At 33.5% G+C, this 20,458-nt stretch overlaps 1 protein-coding gene across 2 annotated transcripts; it reads left to right on the forward strand.

Annotated features, from left to right (window-relative positions):
• Window positions 1-794: 794 nt before the first annotated feature.
• On the forward strand, window positions 795-20,140 carry LOC129217159 (ras-related protein Rab-31-like). Of its 2 annotated transcripts, none has more exons than XM_054851421.1 (7): window positions 795-935; window positions 1,441-1,520; window positions 2,869-2,965; window positions 3,832-3,901; window positions 4,001-4,094; window positions 11,268-11,423; window positions 19,736-20,140. In XM_054851421.1, the coding sequence occupies exons 2-7, from the start codon at window positions 1,478-1,480 to the stop codon at window positions 19,903-19,905; spliced, it is 630 nt and encodes a 209-aa protein (XP_054707396.1). In that variant the 5' UTR covers window positions 795-935; window positions 1,441-1,477; the 3' UTR covers window positions 19,906-20,140. The 2 variants fall into 2 exon arrangements, with proteins under 2 accessions (XP_054707396.1, XP_054707397.1); XM_054851422.1 differs by having other exon boundaries at window positions 814-877.
• Window positions 20,141-20,458: the final 318 nt, after the last annotated feature.

The following is a 20,458-nucleotide window of genomic DNA, read 5'->3' on the forward strand; positions in this document are numbered from 1 at the left end:
CAAAACTCCCTGTCATAGCCATTCTGTGTGAACACAGTGCAGAAAAGCTTCCATCTTTGAAAAAATAGCTTCAACTTAAGAATAGGAATTACAATTCACAACGTACTTGCAAAACCCAGTAGATTTGTGATTCTTGAAAGCAGACTTTGTATCAACTTTATTTCTGTTTAGGAGGTATATTCATAAATGCTTATCATTGAAATCGCGGTAATGATCGACAAACGAAGACTCGTTTTTTTTTTCTTATTTCTGTATTTATAGGATCAGGAAGATCAGATCCGTTGATCGACAATTTTTGAGAATAGCAAAGCCTATTATACTCATTTCATGCATTAAAATACGCAAAAGACATGATTCTACCTAGAACTGAAAGAAAACAAAATTGCTTGAACACTGTAAACATCAATCGTTAGCAATAGATTCGCCATCCATCTACTAAAGGATCGGTAAGGTCACAGCCATTGAAAGATAATTTTTAACAATAACTAAGTTTGTCTTTCTCATTTAATGCATTGAAATACGAAGAAGACATTATTCTGCTTTTTAAAGAAGCACAACAAAATCGCTTTCGCTATGAACACCTATCTCTAGCAATGGAGATTGGCGCTTAACCGGAAATAAGACTCGCTACTTCCGGTCTACTTCAGTGGTTTGTTTGTTTATTTAGGATATTTGGTGAATACAGCTCACTGTTCCGAACGCAGTCTATAAAATTCTTAAGGTTGCTATGGAAACAGTCCGTTTTGAGAGCCACTAGTGGCCAATTTAGAAACCTCTGTAGTTTCCTAGTTTGATAGTAATTATTTACGGCCACATAACTAGTGTAGCAGCTTTAAGGCCAATCCTAATCACATTTCTGCCGTTCAGCTCGCTTCAAGTAAATATTTACTTACTCATTCTCAAACTCCAACATATTGTGAATGAAATTTAAAAGGGTGAGACATTGAATTATTATATTTTTAGTGCTTTTGGCTTTTCTTATTTTTATATTCAAAGTTTAGGGATTGTTAAATTGCTTTTCAACGCCTCTAGGCCTATGATTAATATATTTGGTATAAGCGTTATTTTCTAAAGCAAGTTAAACCTGCGTATCAAATGCAATGCATGATCGCACATTTCAGTCGAAATATTCGGAATGTTCGCAGTTGAATGACACTTGCTCCGCACATTTTCGTCAAGTAGACGCCTTTCTCTTCCATGTCCATGGTATGACTCATTTAAGGTCTGTATTATTGACATAAAATTAATGATGACGCATGTTTTTTTATTTTTATTAATGACTTGATGTCAAAGTATGCTAATGTTTTACTTTTTATTTGTTTGCATGTTGGTTACGAAACTTAATGTTTGCAAAATTGAATGTATTGTATCTATATCTTTCATGAAACACTAATACTTTGATGTTATTTAGTATTATTATTATTATTTTATTTTTTCTAGTCATGATTGTTGCTTGCATTAGTAGATATGCATAAAAATGCGTGTGGCTGAAGCTAAAGTAGTTATTCTTGGTGCACAAGGTTTGTAAATTTAATTTATCTTGAACTTGAATTATATAGTGTTCTGAGCAAGGTGTGAAAAGATCCTGATACTTTAAAAAATATATATACATATATATCAGGTTTAAAAAAAAATTTAAATCCGATTTTTTAAAATTTGAATAGCGGCCGCCCTATGATTGGAGCACTTTTGATTAGGCAACCCTATACCATCGGTTTTGTAATATTTTTGCCTACATTTTTTTATATAACTTATTTGGAAACTCTATGAGAGAAAATTACTCATTTGTGGCCACCTTTTAGCCCCTGGCAACCCTGGTTAGTTCACTTCTGCAACAGGAAGGCAACCTTACTTTAACGTTTTCTTTACAGCTTTTACTCTTCATTTATGACAACAATTTTCGGAAACTCAATGAGGGTAAATTACTCATTTTTGGGGACTTTTTAGACTCTGGCAACCCTGCTTCGGTACCGGAAAATTGTAGGCAACCCTTCATTAACTTTTTATTTACAGCTTTTACTCTTCATTTATGGGAATAATTTCCGAAAACTCAATGAGGGGTAAATTATATCCCTCATTGATAAGCTTTTATCCCCTGGCGACCCTGCTTAGGTACCGTAAAAAATTGGCAACCTTAGTTTAGTGTTTTATGTCCCACACTTCTTCATAACATGTCTTTTACACTTTATTTATGATAACAATTTTCGGAAACTCAGTGAGAGTAAATTACTCATTTTCAGGCACCTTTCAACCCCTGGCAACTCTGATTAGATCACCTGAAAGAGATAGAAATTGTTACTTTCATGTTTTATTTACAACTTTGACTCTTCGTCTATGGTAACAATTTTAGAAAGCTCCATGAGAGTAAGTCAAGCCTAGTAGAAGGTTTTGTTTTGAGCTTGAACCACATAGGCACAAGCACTTTACAATGAATGGTTAATGTCACTAAAGAATCAAATGGATTAATAAGCTGTCTAGAGTCTGAGAATTCTGCTCACAGTTGTAAGCTACATTGAATAGTGAGCATTTTCAGGGTTTTTTCTTGGGCAGACTTTCGCTACAATGCCCATTCCAGAATTGATGGCTTTGCACCCTAATTTCTATTATAGGCACCATTGATCGGTGCTTAGATGGAAGCTCATGTGCATGTAACTGCCACACAATCTATTGTAATGAACCAAAGTAGTCCCCACAGACTGCTTAAGTTTTTAATTAATATTTTCTGATAAACAATTTCGTTTATGATTATGTTGGTTTACTGGGATTTACTTGATTCTGTGTCTGCTCTTTAGTTAGTAAGCTTTTATTAACTGTAACATTTTAATGTGTATATTTTATTTTAAAAATAATTTCTATATTTTCTTTTAGGAGTGGGAAAAACAAGTTTCATTAATCGGTATGTTGGTCATATATTTGAACAACATACATCTCCTACCATTGGTGCATCATTCTTTTCATGTAACGTGTAAGTTTTTAGAAATATAGTAAAATATAAAAGATGTTTTTTTTTAATAAGAAGTTTATTTTTACAAGCATGATTTGCACAAAAAGTATGAAATAAAATAAGTGTATGATTTCTTGATTACAACACTCAGAAATTGCTATTAATCTGAATATACAGTGAAGCACCATTTATACATTTCTCTTTTATACCTTTTGATCAATTACACGTTTTTTTAAATTGGTCCCTGCAGAGTCTAATATACATTAACGTACACCTATTATACGTTTTTTCATTTATATGCATTTTTCATACGGTCCCTGCAAAAACGTATAAACGGTGCTTCACTGTAATTATGTTTAGGTTAATTCTAAAGCAATGAAATTTAAATAAAAAATTTGAGATGAAGAAATATAAGCGGTATAGTAAAAGGTATTCACACAAAGTTTTTTTTTCTGATTTGTTCTCTCAAATTTTTGGTTTACGTTTTATTGGCTGCTTTAGAATTAACTTTATATTAAGATTAGCTGCAATTTTTGAGTGTTGTAATTAAGAAATCATGCACCTATTTTATTTCATACTTTTTAGTGCAAACCAAGCTAAAAATAATAGTCTTCAGATTTTTTCTTTAAAAAAAAACGGGTCAAACTTCCTCTTAGTTTCCGAAAATTTCACTGTCTTCAGAAAATTTTACTTAAGTCCACTATCACCCCTGGCATTAATTGTTTTTTTCTTTTCATTTACCAAGGGAATTGTTTCATTATTTATCATAATTCATTGTTTCTTTCAGGTTAAATTTCATTTTTACAATTTTCTTATTGCATCTAAATAAAGTTTTTAATTATGTCTACATTTCTATTTTCTGTGACTGAATGCATTTTATATTGCAGAAGGGTTGATGATCATGAATTAAAACTTTCAATATGGGATACTGCTGGACAAGAAAGATTTCGTTCAATGGTAATCTTTTCTTTCTTTTGCATTAAACTTTGAGATTTTATTCATATTCAAAGGTTTTTTAGTCCTTTATTGTTCCTCAAATAAGTTTTAATGTTGCAGGCTCCTATGTACTATAGGAAAGCTAATGCTGCAATTTTAATGTTCGACCTTACCTGTTACAATAGCTTTGAATCCATGAAAGCATGGGTTGTAGGTCTGTATTCATCATATTTTTTGAGCATTTAAAATAAATAATATATTGTATGCTTAAACTTTCAAAGTTAGTAATGCTGAACAATGTTGGAAAATTACAATTAGGGATTATTTAACATAGAGCATGACCTCACTAGATGGCGCTGACCCTTTTGGACATTAACAATTTATGATTTTTCTGTATTAAACTGATGCAACTATGATCTGCTCTTGAAATTGAACAGAATCCTATGCATCCACCAATCAATGACCAGGTTATTTTTGGTTGGACATCGCCCATTTTGACCGTGAGAGGCTCTGAATGGAAACCTGCCATCCACCAATCAATGGCAACGTCATTGAAAACAGGGATTCCCTGTAGCATCCTCTTTGTTGCCATGAGTTTCAGCAATTGTCATGTCTTAGAAAAGCAAAATTTAGTGGGGCCATGCATCGAGTTACTGTCTCTAAAGCTGGAGCTAAGGCAGAATTTAAAGCAATTACCAGTCTGTTATAGTATCCAGATAGTGCACTTTCACACTCAGTGGCGACTCATGCCTTGAAAAATTGAGGGGGCCAGATCATTGGTCACTCTCCTCCCCCCCCCCGGTTTTTGAAAAGAAAAAAAAATATTTAAACTTTTGTATATTATTTTTTTTGTCTTAAATTAATAAAATTGAATTCATTTTAAACACAGGAATGCAAAAATACTCTCACCAGAGAAGTATGTAAAAGTTATAAATTCATTAACTTTATCAAAGATGAAAATTAAACTAAATTAAAAAAGAAAAATAAATAAATAATATAAATTAATTAAAAAACTTGTAAAAAGTTCTCAACGATTTCTATGCGGGTGTACCATTTACATATGAATCTGCCAGCGCCCATGGGCCAGATTCAGACGAAGGAAAAAAAAATCAAACTTTTTACTTTCTTCAAATTATTGAGAACTTCTGACATTTTCTTTAAAGCTGCATGAGCAGTACTTTAAAATAAGTAATAATTTTTGTGTAATAATGGGAAGACATTTTTTGAATAAAAAAAATTAATCTTGTAACGATGTATGCACATATGTACTTCCTACAACACAGCACACAACAGTGGCGCAGCTAGAAAATAATTTTGAGGGGGAGGGGTAGGTTCACAATAGAAAAAATATCATCAATTTGATTGACTTGATTTGCTCATCAAATCTCTCAATTTTGAAACTTGTTATTCTAAAAACGCAATTTTAAACTGGTCTTTGGTGATGATAGGAGAAAGAACAGTACAAGGGGGACTCCTCGGAAATTTGTAGAAATTGAAGCCTTAAACATCTGTTTACAGGCCATATTTATTGACATTAGGGTAAGGGTTCTCCCCAATCATTTTTTTTTCTTTTTCTTTTTGGAAAAATAAATAGAAATTAATTCCTCCTCATCCTTCCAATTTTTCGAAATTGCAGTTTCAAAAACGCAATTGTAGACAGACAAACTTTGAAGATTTTTACAAGAAGGGGTTCCGGAGCTTTCCCCTGGAATTTTTTTCAAAATTGAAGCCCTAAAAACTTAAGCATAATATTCTATTATTCTATGATATTATAAGGAGGGGTTCAGAGGCTATCCTACTTAAATATTTTTATATATGGCTATTTAAAAAACCTATATTTTAATGATATTAAAGAAAGGCGGTTCAGGGACATTTGCCCGATTATTTTCTGAAAATTGAATCTTAAAAACGAGATTGTAGAACCATATTTAGTAACATTAGGAACAGCAATCTTTCACAATGACTCTCCAAAAAAGCAATTTTAAGCGATTTTCGAACACAATTTTAAGCATTGTTGTAAAGTAAATGTAGATTTTCCCTGGAAATTTTGCGAAATTGAAAATCTGAAAATGAAAGTTGCGAGAAGGGGGGGGGGGGTGATTCGGAGGAGAGACACTTATACTTTCAGACGAACTTGGAAAAAAAAGGAAGAAATAGGACAGGGGCAGGTGGAAGTGTATCTAGCTGACTAATTGGCTGTAACTATTGAAAATATTTAACTCAAAGATTTCTTTTTAAAAGAAAAGTCAAGAAAGGAACAAACAGTTTAATTTGTGCAAATGAAGGAGTCTTCCTTTACTGTATGCTGTTTATTTTGCATATCCTAAATCACGTCATGCAGCAGGGTAATGGTCTCGGGGAATCCTGCTGTAAATATTGAGGTTCAATGTGGTGGGGAAAAAAAAAGAAACAGATAATCTACGGCAGCGTTTCTAATCCACACCCAGGGTTGGCTTTCTGCCGGCGGAAACTAGTTTTTGCCGTGCCAATGGCAGAAACTGGTTATAACCGGTTAAAACCGGCAGAAACTGGCAAAAACTTAAAATCGTCTTAAAAAACTAAAGTAATTAGGGTCTGGTGGGGGAAAGTGGTCAATGGGGTAAAGTGGTCCTAATTCAAATGAATGGCTATAGATTGGAAATTAATGTTCGAATAAATGTGAAAATTTTATTTCAGGGTAGTGCATTTAGGAACTACATTTTGAATACAAAATTTTACAACTGGCAATATTTTATTTGGTAAAAAAAATATTTTGTGTTAATATGAAATTTTTTTAAATCTAAACACCTTTTTTAATTTCCTTGGGAAATTTTGTTTGTTAGAATTATGAACAGATTGGCTGCGCAGGAAGCTTCCTACATGTCTCAAGAACTCTTACTCATTAGCAGTTAGCTGAATCCATTTTGAATAATTTTTTAGAACAATTTAAGTAAGATGGGGTAAAGTGGTCATAATGTTAGGCTTAACAAATATTGCTCTTCTAAAGTCATTTAATCTTTAAGTATAAGGCAGATATAAATTAAATATTAATTTCACTTAACGTGTATTGTTTTTACAATAAACAGGATTAAACATACATGTATATGCATATGCACCCGCATATACTCGTGTAGGTTAGGCACGTATATATACGTATTCATATAAATGCACCAATAAACAAGTATTTGGGTATCTGCAAGTATTTTTTTATCTGTACAGATATACGTTCGACTTTACACATATATACCCGCTTATGCTCGTGTATATACGAGCACTTATATACTCAGGGAGACACGTATATACGCGTCCATACTCGAGTAAACACTTACATACAAGCATGTGATATACATGGATACAGGGTGAGTCTAAATTCTTGGGCAAATTATTAAAAGGTGTTAAACGGGAGGATAAGAAGCAAGAATCATAAGAAACATATGGACACAAACTCAAAGCTGACGCCCTACATGCACGCAAAGCCAGATACTGATGAAAGCAAAACAGATCACAAATTTATTACACAAAGACAATTTCACACAACATTTAAGGTTTTAAGAAAGTTTTAAAGTGATTGATGAAATTTGCGGCCAGCAGCTATAATACATGCATCACAATCACTCTGTTGCAATTACAAGACTTTTGAAAAACTTTCATCAGTTGCTGCGCCTTTGTTGCGATGATTGTATTAGAGCTACTACAGACCATAACTTTTAACAACTGCTCTAAATACTCCTTAAAAAATTAAAATGTCGGGTAAAATCATCTTTGAGTAACAAATTTGTGGCCTGTTTTGCTAACATCAGTTTCTGACCTTGTGTGCATATAGCGCGTCAGCGAACATAAGTTCCTTATGATTTTTTTGCTTCTTATCCTCCCCTTTCACACCACTTAGATTTTGCCAAAGATCTTGGATTCTTTCTGTAAGCGTACATGTATATTAGCGGATATACTCGTGGGATACATATACTGGTGTATACACGTAAATATACATATATACTCGTGCTTCCATGTATATATATATATACATACACGTGAGTAGACACGTACAAACACGCACTGGATATATCCACGAATTAACTCATGTATACTCGTATAGGCACGTGACACGTATATACTCTGTAGACATGTATACACTCCTGTAGGTAGTCACGTATACATGCTTATATGCTCATGTATATCGTATAAGTACTTAAGTCGGCACGTGCATGCATGTATCAGATGTATACATGTATCTATTCATATATGAACATGTGTACTCGTGTCTACGCGACACGTATAGTATACTCGTGTATAACCGCATATACTTGTAACTATAAAAATAACCGAAATATACAAAAATTAGAGTTATTTGTAACGGTATTGCAGCTATTTTCAACTATGACTACTTTACCCCATGCTATGACCACTTTCCCCCACCCCATGGGGTAAAGTGGTCATAAATACAAAGGGAAATGAAAGTGTTATAAAACTACTTAAATCAATATTTTTTGTCCTGAAATTCAATGCACCGTGTTCTTTAATAATGCAATGTAAAATAACAACAAAAAAAGTTAAAAGTGTTTAAAGAATTTATGGTACAGATGTGATATACCCCCCCCCCACCCCATTTGGCAACATTTGATTTTTTTGCACAAAATTAAAATATTTTTTTCGCCAATGAGGCGATAATTTTTTATGCATGGCATCCCTGGCCAAACTAACCTGTGTTTAGCAACCCGAAGGCAATCTTACAGATCTGTTCAAACTTGTTTACTTGGGTTGTTTGGGTTTCACGCAGGAGAGATACGTGGTGTTGTTTCGTGCAATATACCTTACAGGAATGCTTATTTTGTGTTAGTTTAAATTCAGTAGTTGTGTTTTGAAGTAAAAACATTAGAAAATGCCAGTTTCTTCAAACTTGAAGGTTAATTAAAAGTTAACTCCAACGTGGTGTGTATCTGTAACGTGCCATTGTCATATGATGTATTGTTTTAGACTGAGTGTGAATATTTATACCATATAAAAAGGTAAGTTCTTTATTTTAGAATTCAAAATAAACCTCTCACTTCCAAAATTCTTTGTTTTTACAAATCCTTGAGGGGTTCTTGTAGTTTTTAACTTTATTTTTACTGTATGTAAATTAATTTTACAGAAATAGTACGGTTATTTTGTTCTAAAAGTTAATTCTTATCGATGCCACGAATTATTTAGACATTCTATTAACGTGCCTCCTTTAGGTACTGAATTTTATGTTAACAATTGAAAGTTCTTTCGGTTGTACTCTTAAAAATGCTGAATTTATTAATAAATCTGCACAATAATGGTGCATATTTCACACTTAAAACTGTGTCATTATTGTACACTGAACGGAAGGAGCCACCCTTGGGTGTCTCCAAGGAAATATGCATAACTGTGACCATACTCCGACTGTATGTATATTAACAGTCGGAGGGATAACGGACCGAGCGGAGCGAGGTCCTGGCGAGCCAGAGGTCTCATAGTACTTTCGTAATGAGACCGAGGCAGGGCCGGCGAGCCGAGGTCTCATTACGAAAGTACTATGAGACCAAGGGCTCGTATCCCGGAGAAATGATGAAAAAAAAATTAATGCATTAATTTCGACTTGTAATTAATACAATAATTTATTTCATTGTATTTTAATATGTTTACAAAAAACCCCGGCCCTGTACATTTTTGAAGCATATATTCGTGATGTTTTTTGTTGTTCTTTTATGTTGTTTTTATATATATATTGTGTTCTGAAGTGCTTTGATCATGTTTTTTTATCTGATTTTTTCCTGTTGGCGCTAAAAAAGCATCGCTAAGAACGATGTATGACATATGTCGTCATACATCGTTTTCTTGGCGACGCTTTCTTGGCGCCAACAGGAAAAAGTCGCCAAGGGTGGGGTGTATCACATCAGTTCTGAATTTATTGTATTTATTATACACCTAAGTTGAAAACCTACGATTTTATGACCACTTTACCCCACCAGACACTACTAAATGATATTTGTTTAGGTAAACTAAAAAATTAAACTTCATTTCATCATTGTAAAAAATAAAATGTTATGCTAGTGCCCTTGATTTAGTTCAGAAAGGGAACTTTTCAATTGCTGATGCTCATAATGTTTGGATTAATCTAACAAAGAACGAAAATCATATTGGTTCTTAGGATAGAGGAGTGACGTACAGAATTAAACTGGCATCACTGTTTGTAATTTGGTCGCAAATAAGCTTCATCTAAATTGCTTGTGATTGAAATTATCATGTGCTTCAAGAAGAAAGTGTCAAATTTTACTTGTCAATATTAATCTAGATTTTGTACCTAATATCACAGCTTTGCAAAACAAATTGGCCCCACTTCTCGAAACTCATTTTTCCAGTCGAATTTTTACTACTACCCTAGTTACTACATGATGGACCAGTTTAAAAAACTATACAATTTGAAAGTTTTATGAATAATGCTTGTTCCTTGACGAATTGCCTGCTAACTCTTCTGTTGCAAGAATATTCTAAAGTTTCTCATTCGTGCATATTAAATTGAGAAACTATTTATATTTTTGGAACCACCTTTTCCAAGAAGCAACTGCAGGGTCTAAGCAATGTAACATTTGATTCTGAATTGTTATAAAATAGTAAATTAAATTGTGCTTTGGTTAACAATTAATTATTTTTTCTATGCATTTTCTACTGTCTGTCAATAGTTTTTTTTTTTTTCATTTTGGGAGTTTTTGCCTGTTTGTGCCGAAAATGTGGCAGAAAGTGGTTTTTGCCATGCTGGTTTTAACCGCCCCGGCAGAAATTTGCCAGCCCTGTCCACACCTCATTAATTTTGCACCTTTGTAACAGATAATTCGCCAATTATAGGCAAGAAATAACGGTACAATTCTTTTTTTTTTTAATTTCAAGCACGTACGCACAAAAAAAAAAAGGAAAATCAATAAAAAGGTATAAATTATTGCCTGAAAAAAGTGAGAGGGCCATGGCCCCATCTGGCCTCTCACACGAGCGACTACTGTTCACACTAGTAGAAGGTAGACTAATGATCCCTAATAATGGTGAAACTGCAGTTTCTGGATACTGTAACAAGCTGTAAGGTATTTGTTTCTGCTTTTAAGTAGGTGTATATTTTTTTACTTGTAGTAGCCATCTGATCCACTAGCAAGAGCTCCTAATTTACTTACAATTTTATGCATCATTAGTCTGAATTTTAATGAAACATTTTTAGCGTTTCAGTTAAAATTTTAAAGAAATTTGGTTTATAAGTATATTTTGAAAGGTGATAAAGTAGTAGAAAAATTGATTTAACTGTTTTTCATTGTTTGAAATTTTTAAATATTTAAACTTATTTGTGCATGGTAATTAATGTTATTATTCTGCAAATTATTAAAATTTTGTACTGATTTAATATGTGTATTTTGCTTGTCAGAACTCGAAGGGCGTCTTGAAGATCCCATAATCATGTGTGTTGTTGGAAACAAATGTGACATGAATACATTTCGCCAAGTTGGCATAAAAGAAGCTTCTGACTATGCCTGCTCTATTGGTGCTCTATACTACGAAACTTCGGCTCTTAGTAGTGAAGGTATTTTTAAAAAAAATATCATTAAATTTTAGACATACTAAAATTTTTACAAAAAAAATATTTATATGGAGTATTTTTTTACTGTATGAGATACTCAAATAGAAATGAGAGAAGCAAAGAATCTTAATGTCAAAAAGTAAAAAAAGGAGTAATGTCCGATGCATACCCAGTCTGTATATATATGTGCGTAAGGATGGCTCTGTATACTCATAATGTCCTTTTTTCACTATGTACACAAAAGAGAATCATATTGTTGCACAAGGAATCAGGTTTTCTTATGTCTTAGGGGAGATATGATTTTTTGCACATAATCACATGCACACTCATTTTGATCATGAAGTGGTACTGAAAAGATGTTTTAATTATATAATTACTAGAAAATCGCCCATCAAGGTATTAGGGGTGAAAAATGCTTCTACATTTGAACGCACCAATTATCTGTCTGGTGATATTTTGATAGTTGAAATTCAAACCCTAACTCCTGTGGATTGAGCCTAAACTCCAGTAGATAGCGTATAATATTTTAGTTACCGGATCCAGTTCAGCCCTGTCAAAATTAAATTTTCCCCGCATGTCCAGTAGCGGATTTTAGGGGGGCCCATGCCCCCCTAAAAGGATGAATTAATTTAACTATTTTATTTATTATTTTTTAATTGACTACTCTTTTGCATTTTCTTTATATCTGTAGTTAATTAAAAATAACACAAAACACACACAGCATATTTTGAATAATAGCATTTTCGTTTACTAAAGAAGTAATACTTGAGTTGGAGGCCTAGTAGACCAAGAGCTGAGCCCCCAAAACATGATTTATCTCTTTTATGGCGGGTGGCCGGTTAAAATAATAAAAAAATGTAATTAAAAAACTTTGGCTCTAATCCCCCCCACTAATTTTGGGTCACACGGCTGCGTGGGTGGATGAAAGGTCAAAAAAAAAAAAAAAAAAAGAAAAATATTAAAGTAATGAGTTAAATGGCTAAAAATTATATAATAGCATTAAATTAATAAGAAAAAACACGTAGCGAATTTCTCCCCCAGCTATGTTGGGGCGAACGTGGTGCCCCCCAGGGGTAAAGTATCGATTATTGAACTAAAAAAAAAAGATCACTTTCGTGGGGGGGGGGGAATTTTACAGGGTATTAGTTTCATTATTTTGATTGCCAAAAAAAATCCCCCCCCCCCCCAGTAACTATGGGTCAATTTGTCAAAAAAAAAATTTTGTTCCTCTTTATTTGGTCCAAGTCGAGTATTATTCAAACTTACGCATGACTGTTTAAGTTGCAAAAAAACCCCCCAAAGTTTGAACATTTATTCGTAAAAAAAAACTCGTAGCAATTCCCCCCCCCAACACCTATGGAGGGGGTTGTTATGCGGTGCCCCTCCTCCAGGGGTGAATTATCGATTGATTTAATTAAAAATAAATGATCACTTTCGTGGAGGGAATTTTACAAAGCATACATTTAATTGTTTTAATTGCAAACAAAAAAAAAAAAAAATCTCCTCCCTCCCCCCTTCAGTAACTATGGATCAATTTGTGAAAAAAAAATTTTTTTTTGTTCCTCTTTATTTGGTCCGAGTCAAGTATTATTCGAACTTTAGCCTGACCGCTTAAATTGCAAAAAACAAAGTTTGAATGTTTATTCGTTGAAAAAACTCATAGCAAATTCCCCTCCCATCTATTTGTGGGTGGGGGGGGGGGGTTGCTAGGCGATGCGCGGTTTTACGATGTGGTGTCTCCCAGGGGTGAACTATCGATTGATTAAATAAAAAAACAAATAACTGTCGTGAGGGAATTTTACAGAGTCTACATTTAATTATTTTAATTGCAAAAAAAAAAAAAAAAAAATCTCCCCCTACCCCAGTAATTATGAGTTTATTTCACAAACAAAAGTGATTTTATGTTAAAATTGCAATAACGATTTTTTTACTTGTATATTTTAATGCATTAATCTGATGCGTTAAATGAATTTTTAAAATAATAATTTGGTAATTCATATGGATTTATTTACCTTCAGCATATTGGTTGTGATAGTGTCTATCTAGTTTGATAAAAATGTTCCTGCAATCTCGATGATATAAATCTGCTTCTGTTAAGAACTCGGAAAAATCTAAATCATGGAATTTCAGTTTTCAGTGTTTTCGAATCTTTGAAACTTTTATTCCTTCAAATAAAGTTTCTGTCAAAACATTCAATCTTTTATCTGGTGGCTGGCTACACTTAAAATTACCCTTTAAAACACTCATAATATAAAAACATCAAAACATATTTTTGAAAAAAGGATTTTTTTACGTTTTCAGTTTAAGGATGCGGTACAGCATGCTCGGAAAGAAAACCCAACAGCTATAACGACTTCACTGTATTGGCTACAGTTGAACACTGACGAAATTGCCCTCGAAACAGCAAGAAAAAATCATCACAGGGGTGTACCCTTCTTTTCATGCTGAACACACAATGGTAGAAGCAGATGTACGGACGCTGAATTGCTTCCTTTCGTTTTGAAAAATATTGCCAAATTTCTAATTTAAATTAAAAACATTTTTTTTTGTGGGGGGAGGGATTTTTTTCTTGCTACAATCAAATGTAAACTCTGAGAAAATCCCCCCTCCCTATGAAAGTAATCATTTTTTATTTATTTAATCGATAATTCACTCCTGGGGGGCAACAAGTTCGCCCTAACATAGCTGGGGGTTGGGGGGGGGGATTTTCTACGTGTTTTTTTTTACCGAATAAATAATTGCAATTTTTTTTACAATTTAAGAGGTCATGGGAAAGTTTGAATAGTACTCGACTCGGACCAAATAAAGGGAAACAAAAAAAATTTTTTTTTGACAAATTGACCCATAGTTACTCGGGGGGGGGGGGAGGAGAGAGATTTTTCAGAATAATGAAACAAATACCCTGTAAAGTTCCCCATCCCCAACCCCATGAAAGTGATCATTTTTCTTTTAATTTTAAAAATCGATATTCACTTCTGGGGGGGGGGGGGCTCCCACATTCGCACCAACATAGCTGGAGGGGGGATTTGCTACGTGTTTTTTTTTATTAATTTAATGTTATTTAATTTTTAGCCATTTCACTTATCATATTAATATTTTTCTTTTATTTTGACCTTTCATCCACCCATGCATGTTTGACCCAAAAATAGTGGGCGGAGGGGGGGGGGATTGGAGTCAAAATTTTTCATTACATTTTTTTATTTTTTTAATCGGCCACCCGCCATAAAACAGATAAACCGTGTTTTGGGGGGCTCAGCTCTTGGTCTACAGAGACGACGGGTTCGAGCTAAAAAATTCATTTTGTGTTGAATAGTCCATTTATTGAGAAGGCTATAGGCCAGGGATTCCCAACCTGGGGGCGATCCCCCCCAAAGGAGCGATCAAACTCTTCTAGGGGGCGATAGGGGGGCGACCAGTATTCGGATACCTGGTAATGGGAAATTCTTGACCTTTCAAAAAATATATTTATTAAAACAAATCGGTACACAATTCAGAAATATCTTTCAGAATACCTATGTTGTGTAATGCCGAATCAAGCATATGGCACGTCAAATCAAAGACAGTCGCTCCCAGAAAATAAGGCATGTATGATTTACAGCTCAATGAAATCTGATCGGATAAAATCCCAAAAGCGAAAAATAATATCTTTTATTTTATTGCCGTTTTCACTAGGAAGAAAAAAATCTTGTAAGCACTGTCTGACCGTTGGCTCCAGCATATATTTAACGCTTGAAAAGTGGATGGATATGTGTAGGAATGGATTTTTGCATTTACTTATCAGTTGTCATTCAGAATCTTGCAATCAGCGCATAAATCTCCTTACGTAGTATTTATTGTTTGATTTAATTTAGTGAACTGTTTAATTGTGCATGTTTCGTAGTGTGAAAGTTCGATATGAATTCAAAAAAGAAGTGCCGTCAGTATTCAGCAGAGTATTTAAAATTTGGTTTTGTCACGTCACCGCAAAATGTGCAGTTTCTGCATTGTCTTTTGTGCGATAAAACATTTTCTAGCTTGCGATGAAGCCCTCGCGAATGAAAGAGCATTTGTCAAGAGTACATGGTGACAAAGTAAGTAAATCTCTTAGTTATTTTCAAGACCTCAAAACAAAAGTGGATAAACGGCCAAAGGTGGGTGAATTACTTAGAAGACAAGCAACAGATCTTAACAAAGGGCTTCTTGCTTCTTACGAAGTGTCTCTTTTGATAGCAAAATGTGGTAAGCTTCATACGATTGGCGAATCTCTTATTCTACAGGCTGCCAAAAAAATAGTTGAAACTTTTCTTGGTGAGGGCTCCAGTAAAAATATAAGTCAATCTCTCCCCCTGAGTAACAGTTTCCTGGAGAATAGATGAAAAGGCTGCTGACATTGAGTGCAAACTCATAAATGTTTTGAAACAAAGTATATTTGCACTACAGATTGATGAAAAACTGCGACAGATAACAGAGCTATTTTATTAGCTTACGTGAGGTTTATTCATGAGCTGAAAGAGATAACTGTGGAAATGTTCGCCAGAACTTTGATTACTGATACAAAGGGATCGTCGATTTTTAAAGTGGTAAAGGATTATTTTGAAGAAAAAGAAATTCCATTGACAAATGTAAGTGCTTGCACAGCAGATGGTGCCCCTACCATGGCGGGTCGTCATATTGGGTTTCTTGTAAACCTTAAAAAAGAAGTGCCAGAAGTGATTATCATCCATTGTGTCATTCATTCATCGTCAACACTTGGCTGCAAAAAAATTGAGTGGTGTTTTAAATGTTACATTACAATTAGCTTTGATCTTGTTAATACCAGTAATGACTAATTCTCTCAATGATCGCCTGTTTCGAGAGCTCTGCCATGAAAATGATGAAAAATTCGAACGCTTGCTTTTACATACGTCTGTGAGATGGCTTTCCAAAGGAAACTGTTTTTTCTTTGAATTATTCGATTCTGTAGCTGAGTTTCTCGACTTGCATGATCCTGCTGTAAGTGAGAATTTGAAACAGCGAAAATTGGAACTTGCGTATCTCATTGAAAAAATGAACGAAGTCAACATTAAACTTCAAGGAAACAAGATGAACCTCATCAAGGCCAAAAGCATAATTTCAGCATTCATTGCCAAATTCGAAATCCACAAGTTAAACATTGGCCGTAAAGAATTTATCCTGTTTCCGACTCTAAAAAAAAGTTTAATCGTGGATGATGAACTTCCTGAAAAATTTTTTTGATTTTTATTGATCACCTTGATCAGTTAAAAAAGAACATGGAATCAAGGTTTGCAGATTTGATCAACTTACAAATTCTTGACTGGATTTTAGACCCATTTAGTTTTGAAGATGTGTATGAACTGGAAAACTCTTTGCAGGCAGAGTTTATGGATTTGAAATTTGATTGTGAATCAAATTACTTTCAAGCAATACGGTTACGAACTTGCCTGGGTGAAGCTTATGGGTACTTACCCACAACTTTGGAAAAAAGTTGAACAGCTCCTCATCTCATTCCCCTCAACATATTTAGTTGAAAGAGGATTAAGCTCTGTACTGCAGCTTATCACGAAGCAAAGAAATAGATTGGACATCTGCCTCAAAGGGGACCTCAGAATAAATCTCACTAATAATAAAGCCAGACATGAAAGCTTTAACGGAGTTCCATCAAGCACAAGGCAGCCATTAAAAAGGTAAAAAAGAATAAATCTTACCAGTTGAAAATTTCAATTTTTTTCGGATTTCAATTTAAAAAAAAAACATGTTACTGAAAAATGTAGTATTCTTATTTTTTTAAGTATGTAAATGACGTTTGGTTAATTAAAGCACTTCAAGTTACGTTTTTTTTTTTTTTTTTACTTTTTTTAGGGGGGGGGGAGGGTTAAGGATAATTAAGTTTTAAAGCTAATTATTGCTTTATCATGCACTTTTTGAAGCTTTAAATTAAAATTAGGCATTCAGTAACATTAATCTTCACTAAAATCAGCGCCATCTAATTTGTGTTTTTAAGGAAAGAACGTGGGGGGCGATAGGTGTAATTTAACTTCCAAAAGGGGCGATGGGCCAAAAAAGGTTGGGAACCACTGCTATAGGCTATAAAACATTGCGCTTTGACTAATAGGAGTGGAGCAGCAATAAGAAATGTAATGAAAACGGGAAAATTTATATAATTGTATAAAATGCTTGGAACGCCGAATACACGTACATTTTTGAGGTAGACCGTGCAACACCAGGCAATGCAGCTAGTAGACTCATAATTGCTGGGGAGGGGAGATTTTGTTTTGCAGTTAAAACAATTAAATGTATACTCTGTAAAACTCCTCCAGGAAAGTGATCATTTTTTATTTAATCAATCGATAATTCATCCATGGGGGGGGGGAGCACCACGTTGTAAAACCGCGCACCGCGTAGCAACCCCCTCCATAGGTGTGGGGAGAATTGCTACGAGTTTTTTTTAACGAATAAACGTTCAAACTTTGGGGTTTTTTTTTTTTTTTGCAACTTAAACAGTCATACGTAAGTTCAAATAATACTCGACTTGGACCAAATAAAGAGGAACAAAAAAAATTTTTTTTTTGACAAATTGACCCATAGTTACTGGGGGAGAATTTTTTTTTTGGCAATCAAAATAATGAAACTAATGCCCTGTAAAATTCCCCCCCCCCCACGAAAGTGATCATTTTTTTAAAGTTTAATAATCGATACTTTACCCCTGGGGGCCACCACGTTAGCCCCAACATAGCTGGGGGAGAAATTCGCTACATGTTTTTTCTTATTAATTTAATATTATTATATAATTTTTAGCCATTTAACTCATCACTTTAATATTTTTCTTTCTTTCTTTTTTTTTTTTTTTTTGACCTTTCATCCACCCACGCAGCCGTGTGACCCAAAATTAGTGGGGAGGATTAGAGCCAAAGTTTTTAATTGCATTTTTTTATTTTTTTAACCGGGCACAAGCCATAAAAGAGATAAATCACGTTTTGGGGGGTCAGCGCTTGGTCTATAGAGTGGCAGAATGCATTTAACTCACTGGTTTCTAATGCAAGGGAACATATTGTCACAATTCGTTCACTAATTTTTCTTTGATGGAATCAATAATTATCATTTTTTCAAAAAATGTGTAAGCACACCTAAAAGAGTTATTTTGATCCAGGAACCTATTTGCGAAATAATAGATATCTTTTTCAGCTCATCAAAAATGCAAAATGAAGGAAATCATATGGTAGTTTCTTGAAAAAACCCTAATTATTAATGGAAACGGCATGCAATATCAATATGTTATCTCAACTGTATCATGGCTTTAAAAACAAATCTGCAACTGCTTTGAAATTCACACATATATAGTTTTTGAATTCTTCAATAAATCTTATATGTTACGAAGTTATGATTTTCTTAATCAAATAATATTTGATAGTTAAATACATAAATTAATTTATAAAAACTCAAATGAGGTATGGATTTATTTAATAACATTGCCCTCGTGTTATCAACATTATGACAATGTTCCTAATTAAAACCCCGCTCATTGTATAGCACCTCGGTGACATTATATTGGGTTTAGTATTTGATTGGCTTGAAACGTTAAAGATAATTTCTGTCCACATTCAACGTATATTAGTGCAGCATAATTTTCATGTACTTAGAAGTAGATTCATTGACCTAAAAGAATCCTTAAAAAAAAGATAATAAAAAATAAAGTTATGAAAACTACGTTATGAAACAGCAAATGGGGGCGTGGGAGGGCTATTCAACTTCCAGAATCCCCTCAAATAGATTCTTCTGTATCCGCCCCTGTGCATGTCAAACATTGCCGAAAAATATTATCAAATTTTCATGCTGTGGCGCGAGTTTCATTGATGATGACATCAGGGTTACTCAATCATTCGCTATTATATATATGAGGATTCAATTTTTATTTATTTATTTATTTTTCTTCTCTAAACATAAAGTGTTGTTCAAGTTTTTAAAATTTACAGGAAGTTTCAAATGGATCTAAAATAATTGTATAGTGCATTTCTTCTTTTATTACATTTAATTCTCTTGAAATAATTATTTAATAAAAAAAATAAAACTATAAAAAAAATATTATTTAATGTTTGAATTGCTTGATCTGCTTTCAATATGTTTAATCTGTTTATTGTATTGATCGTAACTTTTCACAACTTGTGCAACTATTTGTACAAAGTTCTTTTTTTTTTTAGTACAAAAGGGTACTTTATTGATTCTGCTTCATTATAATGTCCTCTTTCTTAACATATTTTACTTATTGAAAATGTTATATTGTTAGTTCATATTTTGTTTGTTTCCTGAAACAAATTTCAGTTATATTGACTGTTTTTTAGGAGTTGAAGGAGTGTTTTTGGACATTGCTCAAGAGTTAATTAAGAAGCATGCAAAAAATATGCAGGAAAATAGAGATATAACATTTCATGATGGAAGAATTATTAGAGTGGGTTCACATACAGCAAGGCTTGAAGATTCAGATGAAGAAAAGTCCTTCTTATGTTGCTAAAAACAAATCAAGTTTTCTTTCCGTGACTGCCAGAAAATAAATTTAAACATCATGCTGAATGTATATATTTTTATAGCGTATATAATGGCATATTAGCAGAAATGTTTTTATATATATCGTACACATGGTGCTTTTTACATTTTATACTCGCAATCTTTAAGAAGTCTTGTTAAAATTTTCCTAAAACTTTGGTCAAGGAAGCAGTAGTTTGAAATAAAAGAGTTTTAGTCTAAAATGCATTTGTTTTTCAATCATATGTATATATGTATCTGTACAGAATGCTCTATAACATAAAATGATACACCAGGAAGACTAACGGGGGATGATATATAAATAAGATTAAAAATGTAAGATATGACACATTTTTGAAACGAAATACAAATTATATGTAACACAGAAGTTGGATGTTTCCTTCAGAAAGTACAGGTGCAAGAGCAAAAAAAAAGGTTCCCCCACCTCTGGCCCTACTGCCAACTCACTGTTAACCCGGAAGAACTTGCACAGGGTTTTGAGCAATCTGTCACCTAAAACCTTTTCTTTTCAAGTGTAATTT

Source organism: Uloborus diversus, chromosome 2 (genome assembly GCF_026930045.1).
Source record: "Uloborus diversus isolate 005 chromosome 2, Udiv.v.3.1, whole genome shotgun sequence".
NCBI lineage: Eukaryota > Metazoa > Arthropoda > Arachnida > Araneae > Uloboridae > Uloborus > Uloborus diversus.

Bases quoted from the DNA above. Each gene is read 5' to 3' on its own strand.
- LOC129217159 (XM_054851421.1), top strand. From the start codon at position 1,478: ATGCGTGTGGCTGAAGCTAAAGTAGTTATTCTTGGTGCACAAG. The intron at 2,966-3,831 runs GTAAGTTTTTAG...TTTATATTGCAG, and splicing joins TCATTCTTTTCATGTAACGT to AAGGGTTGATGATCATGAAT. The intron at 4,095-11,267 runs GTCTGTATTCAT...TTTGCTTGTCAG, and splicing joins CATGAAAGCATGGGTTGTAG to AACTCGAAGGGCGTCTTGAA.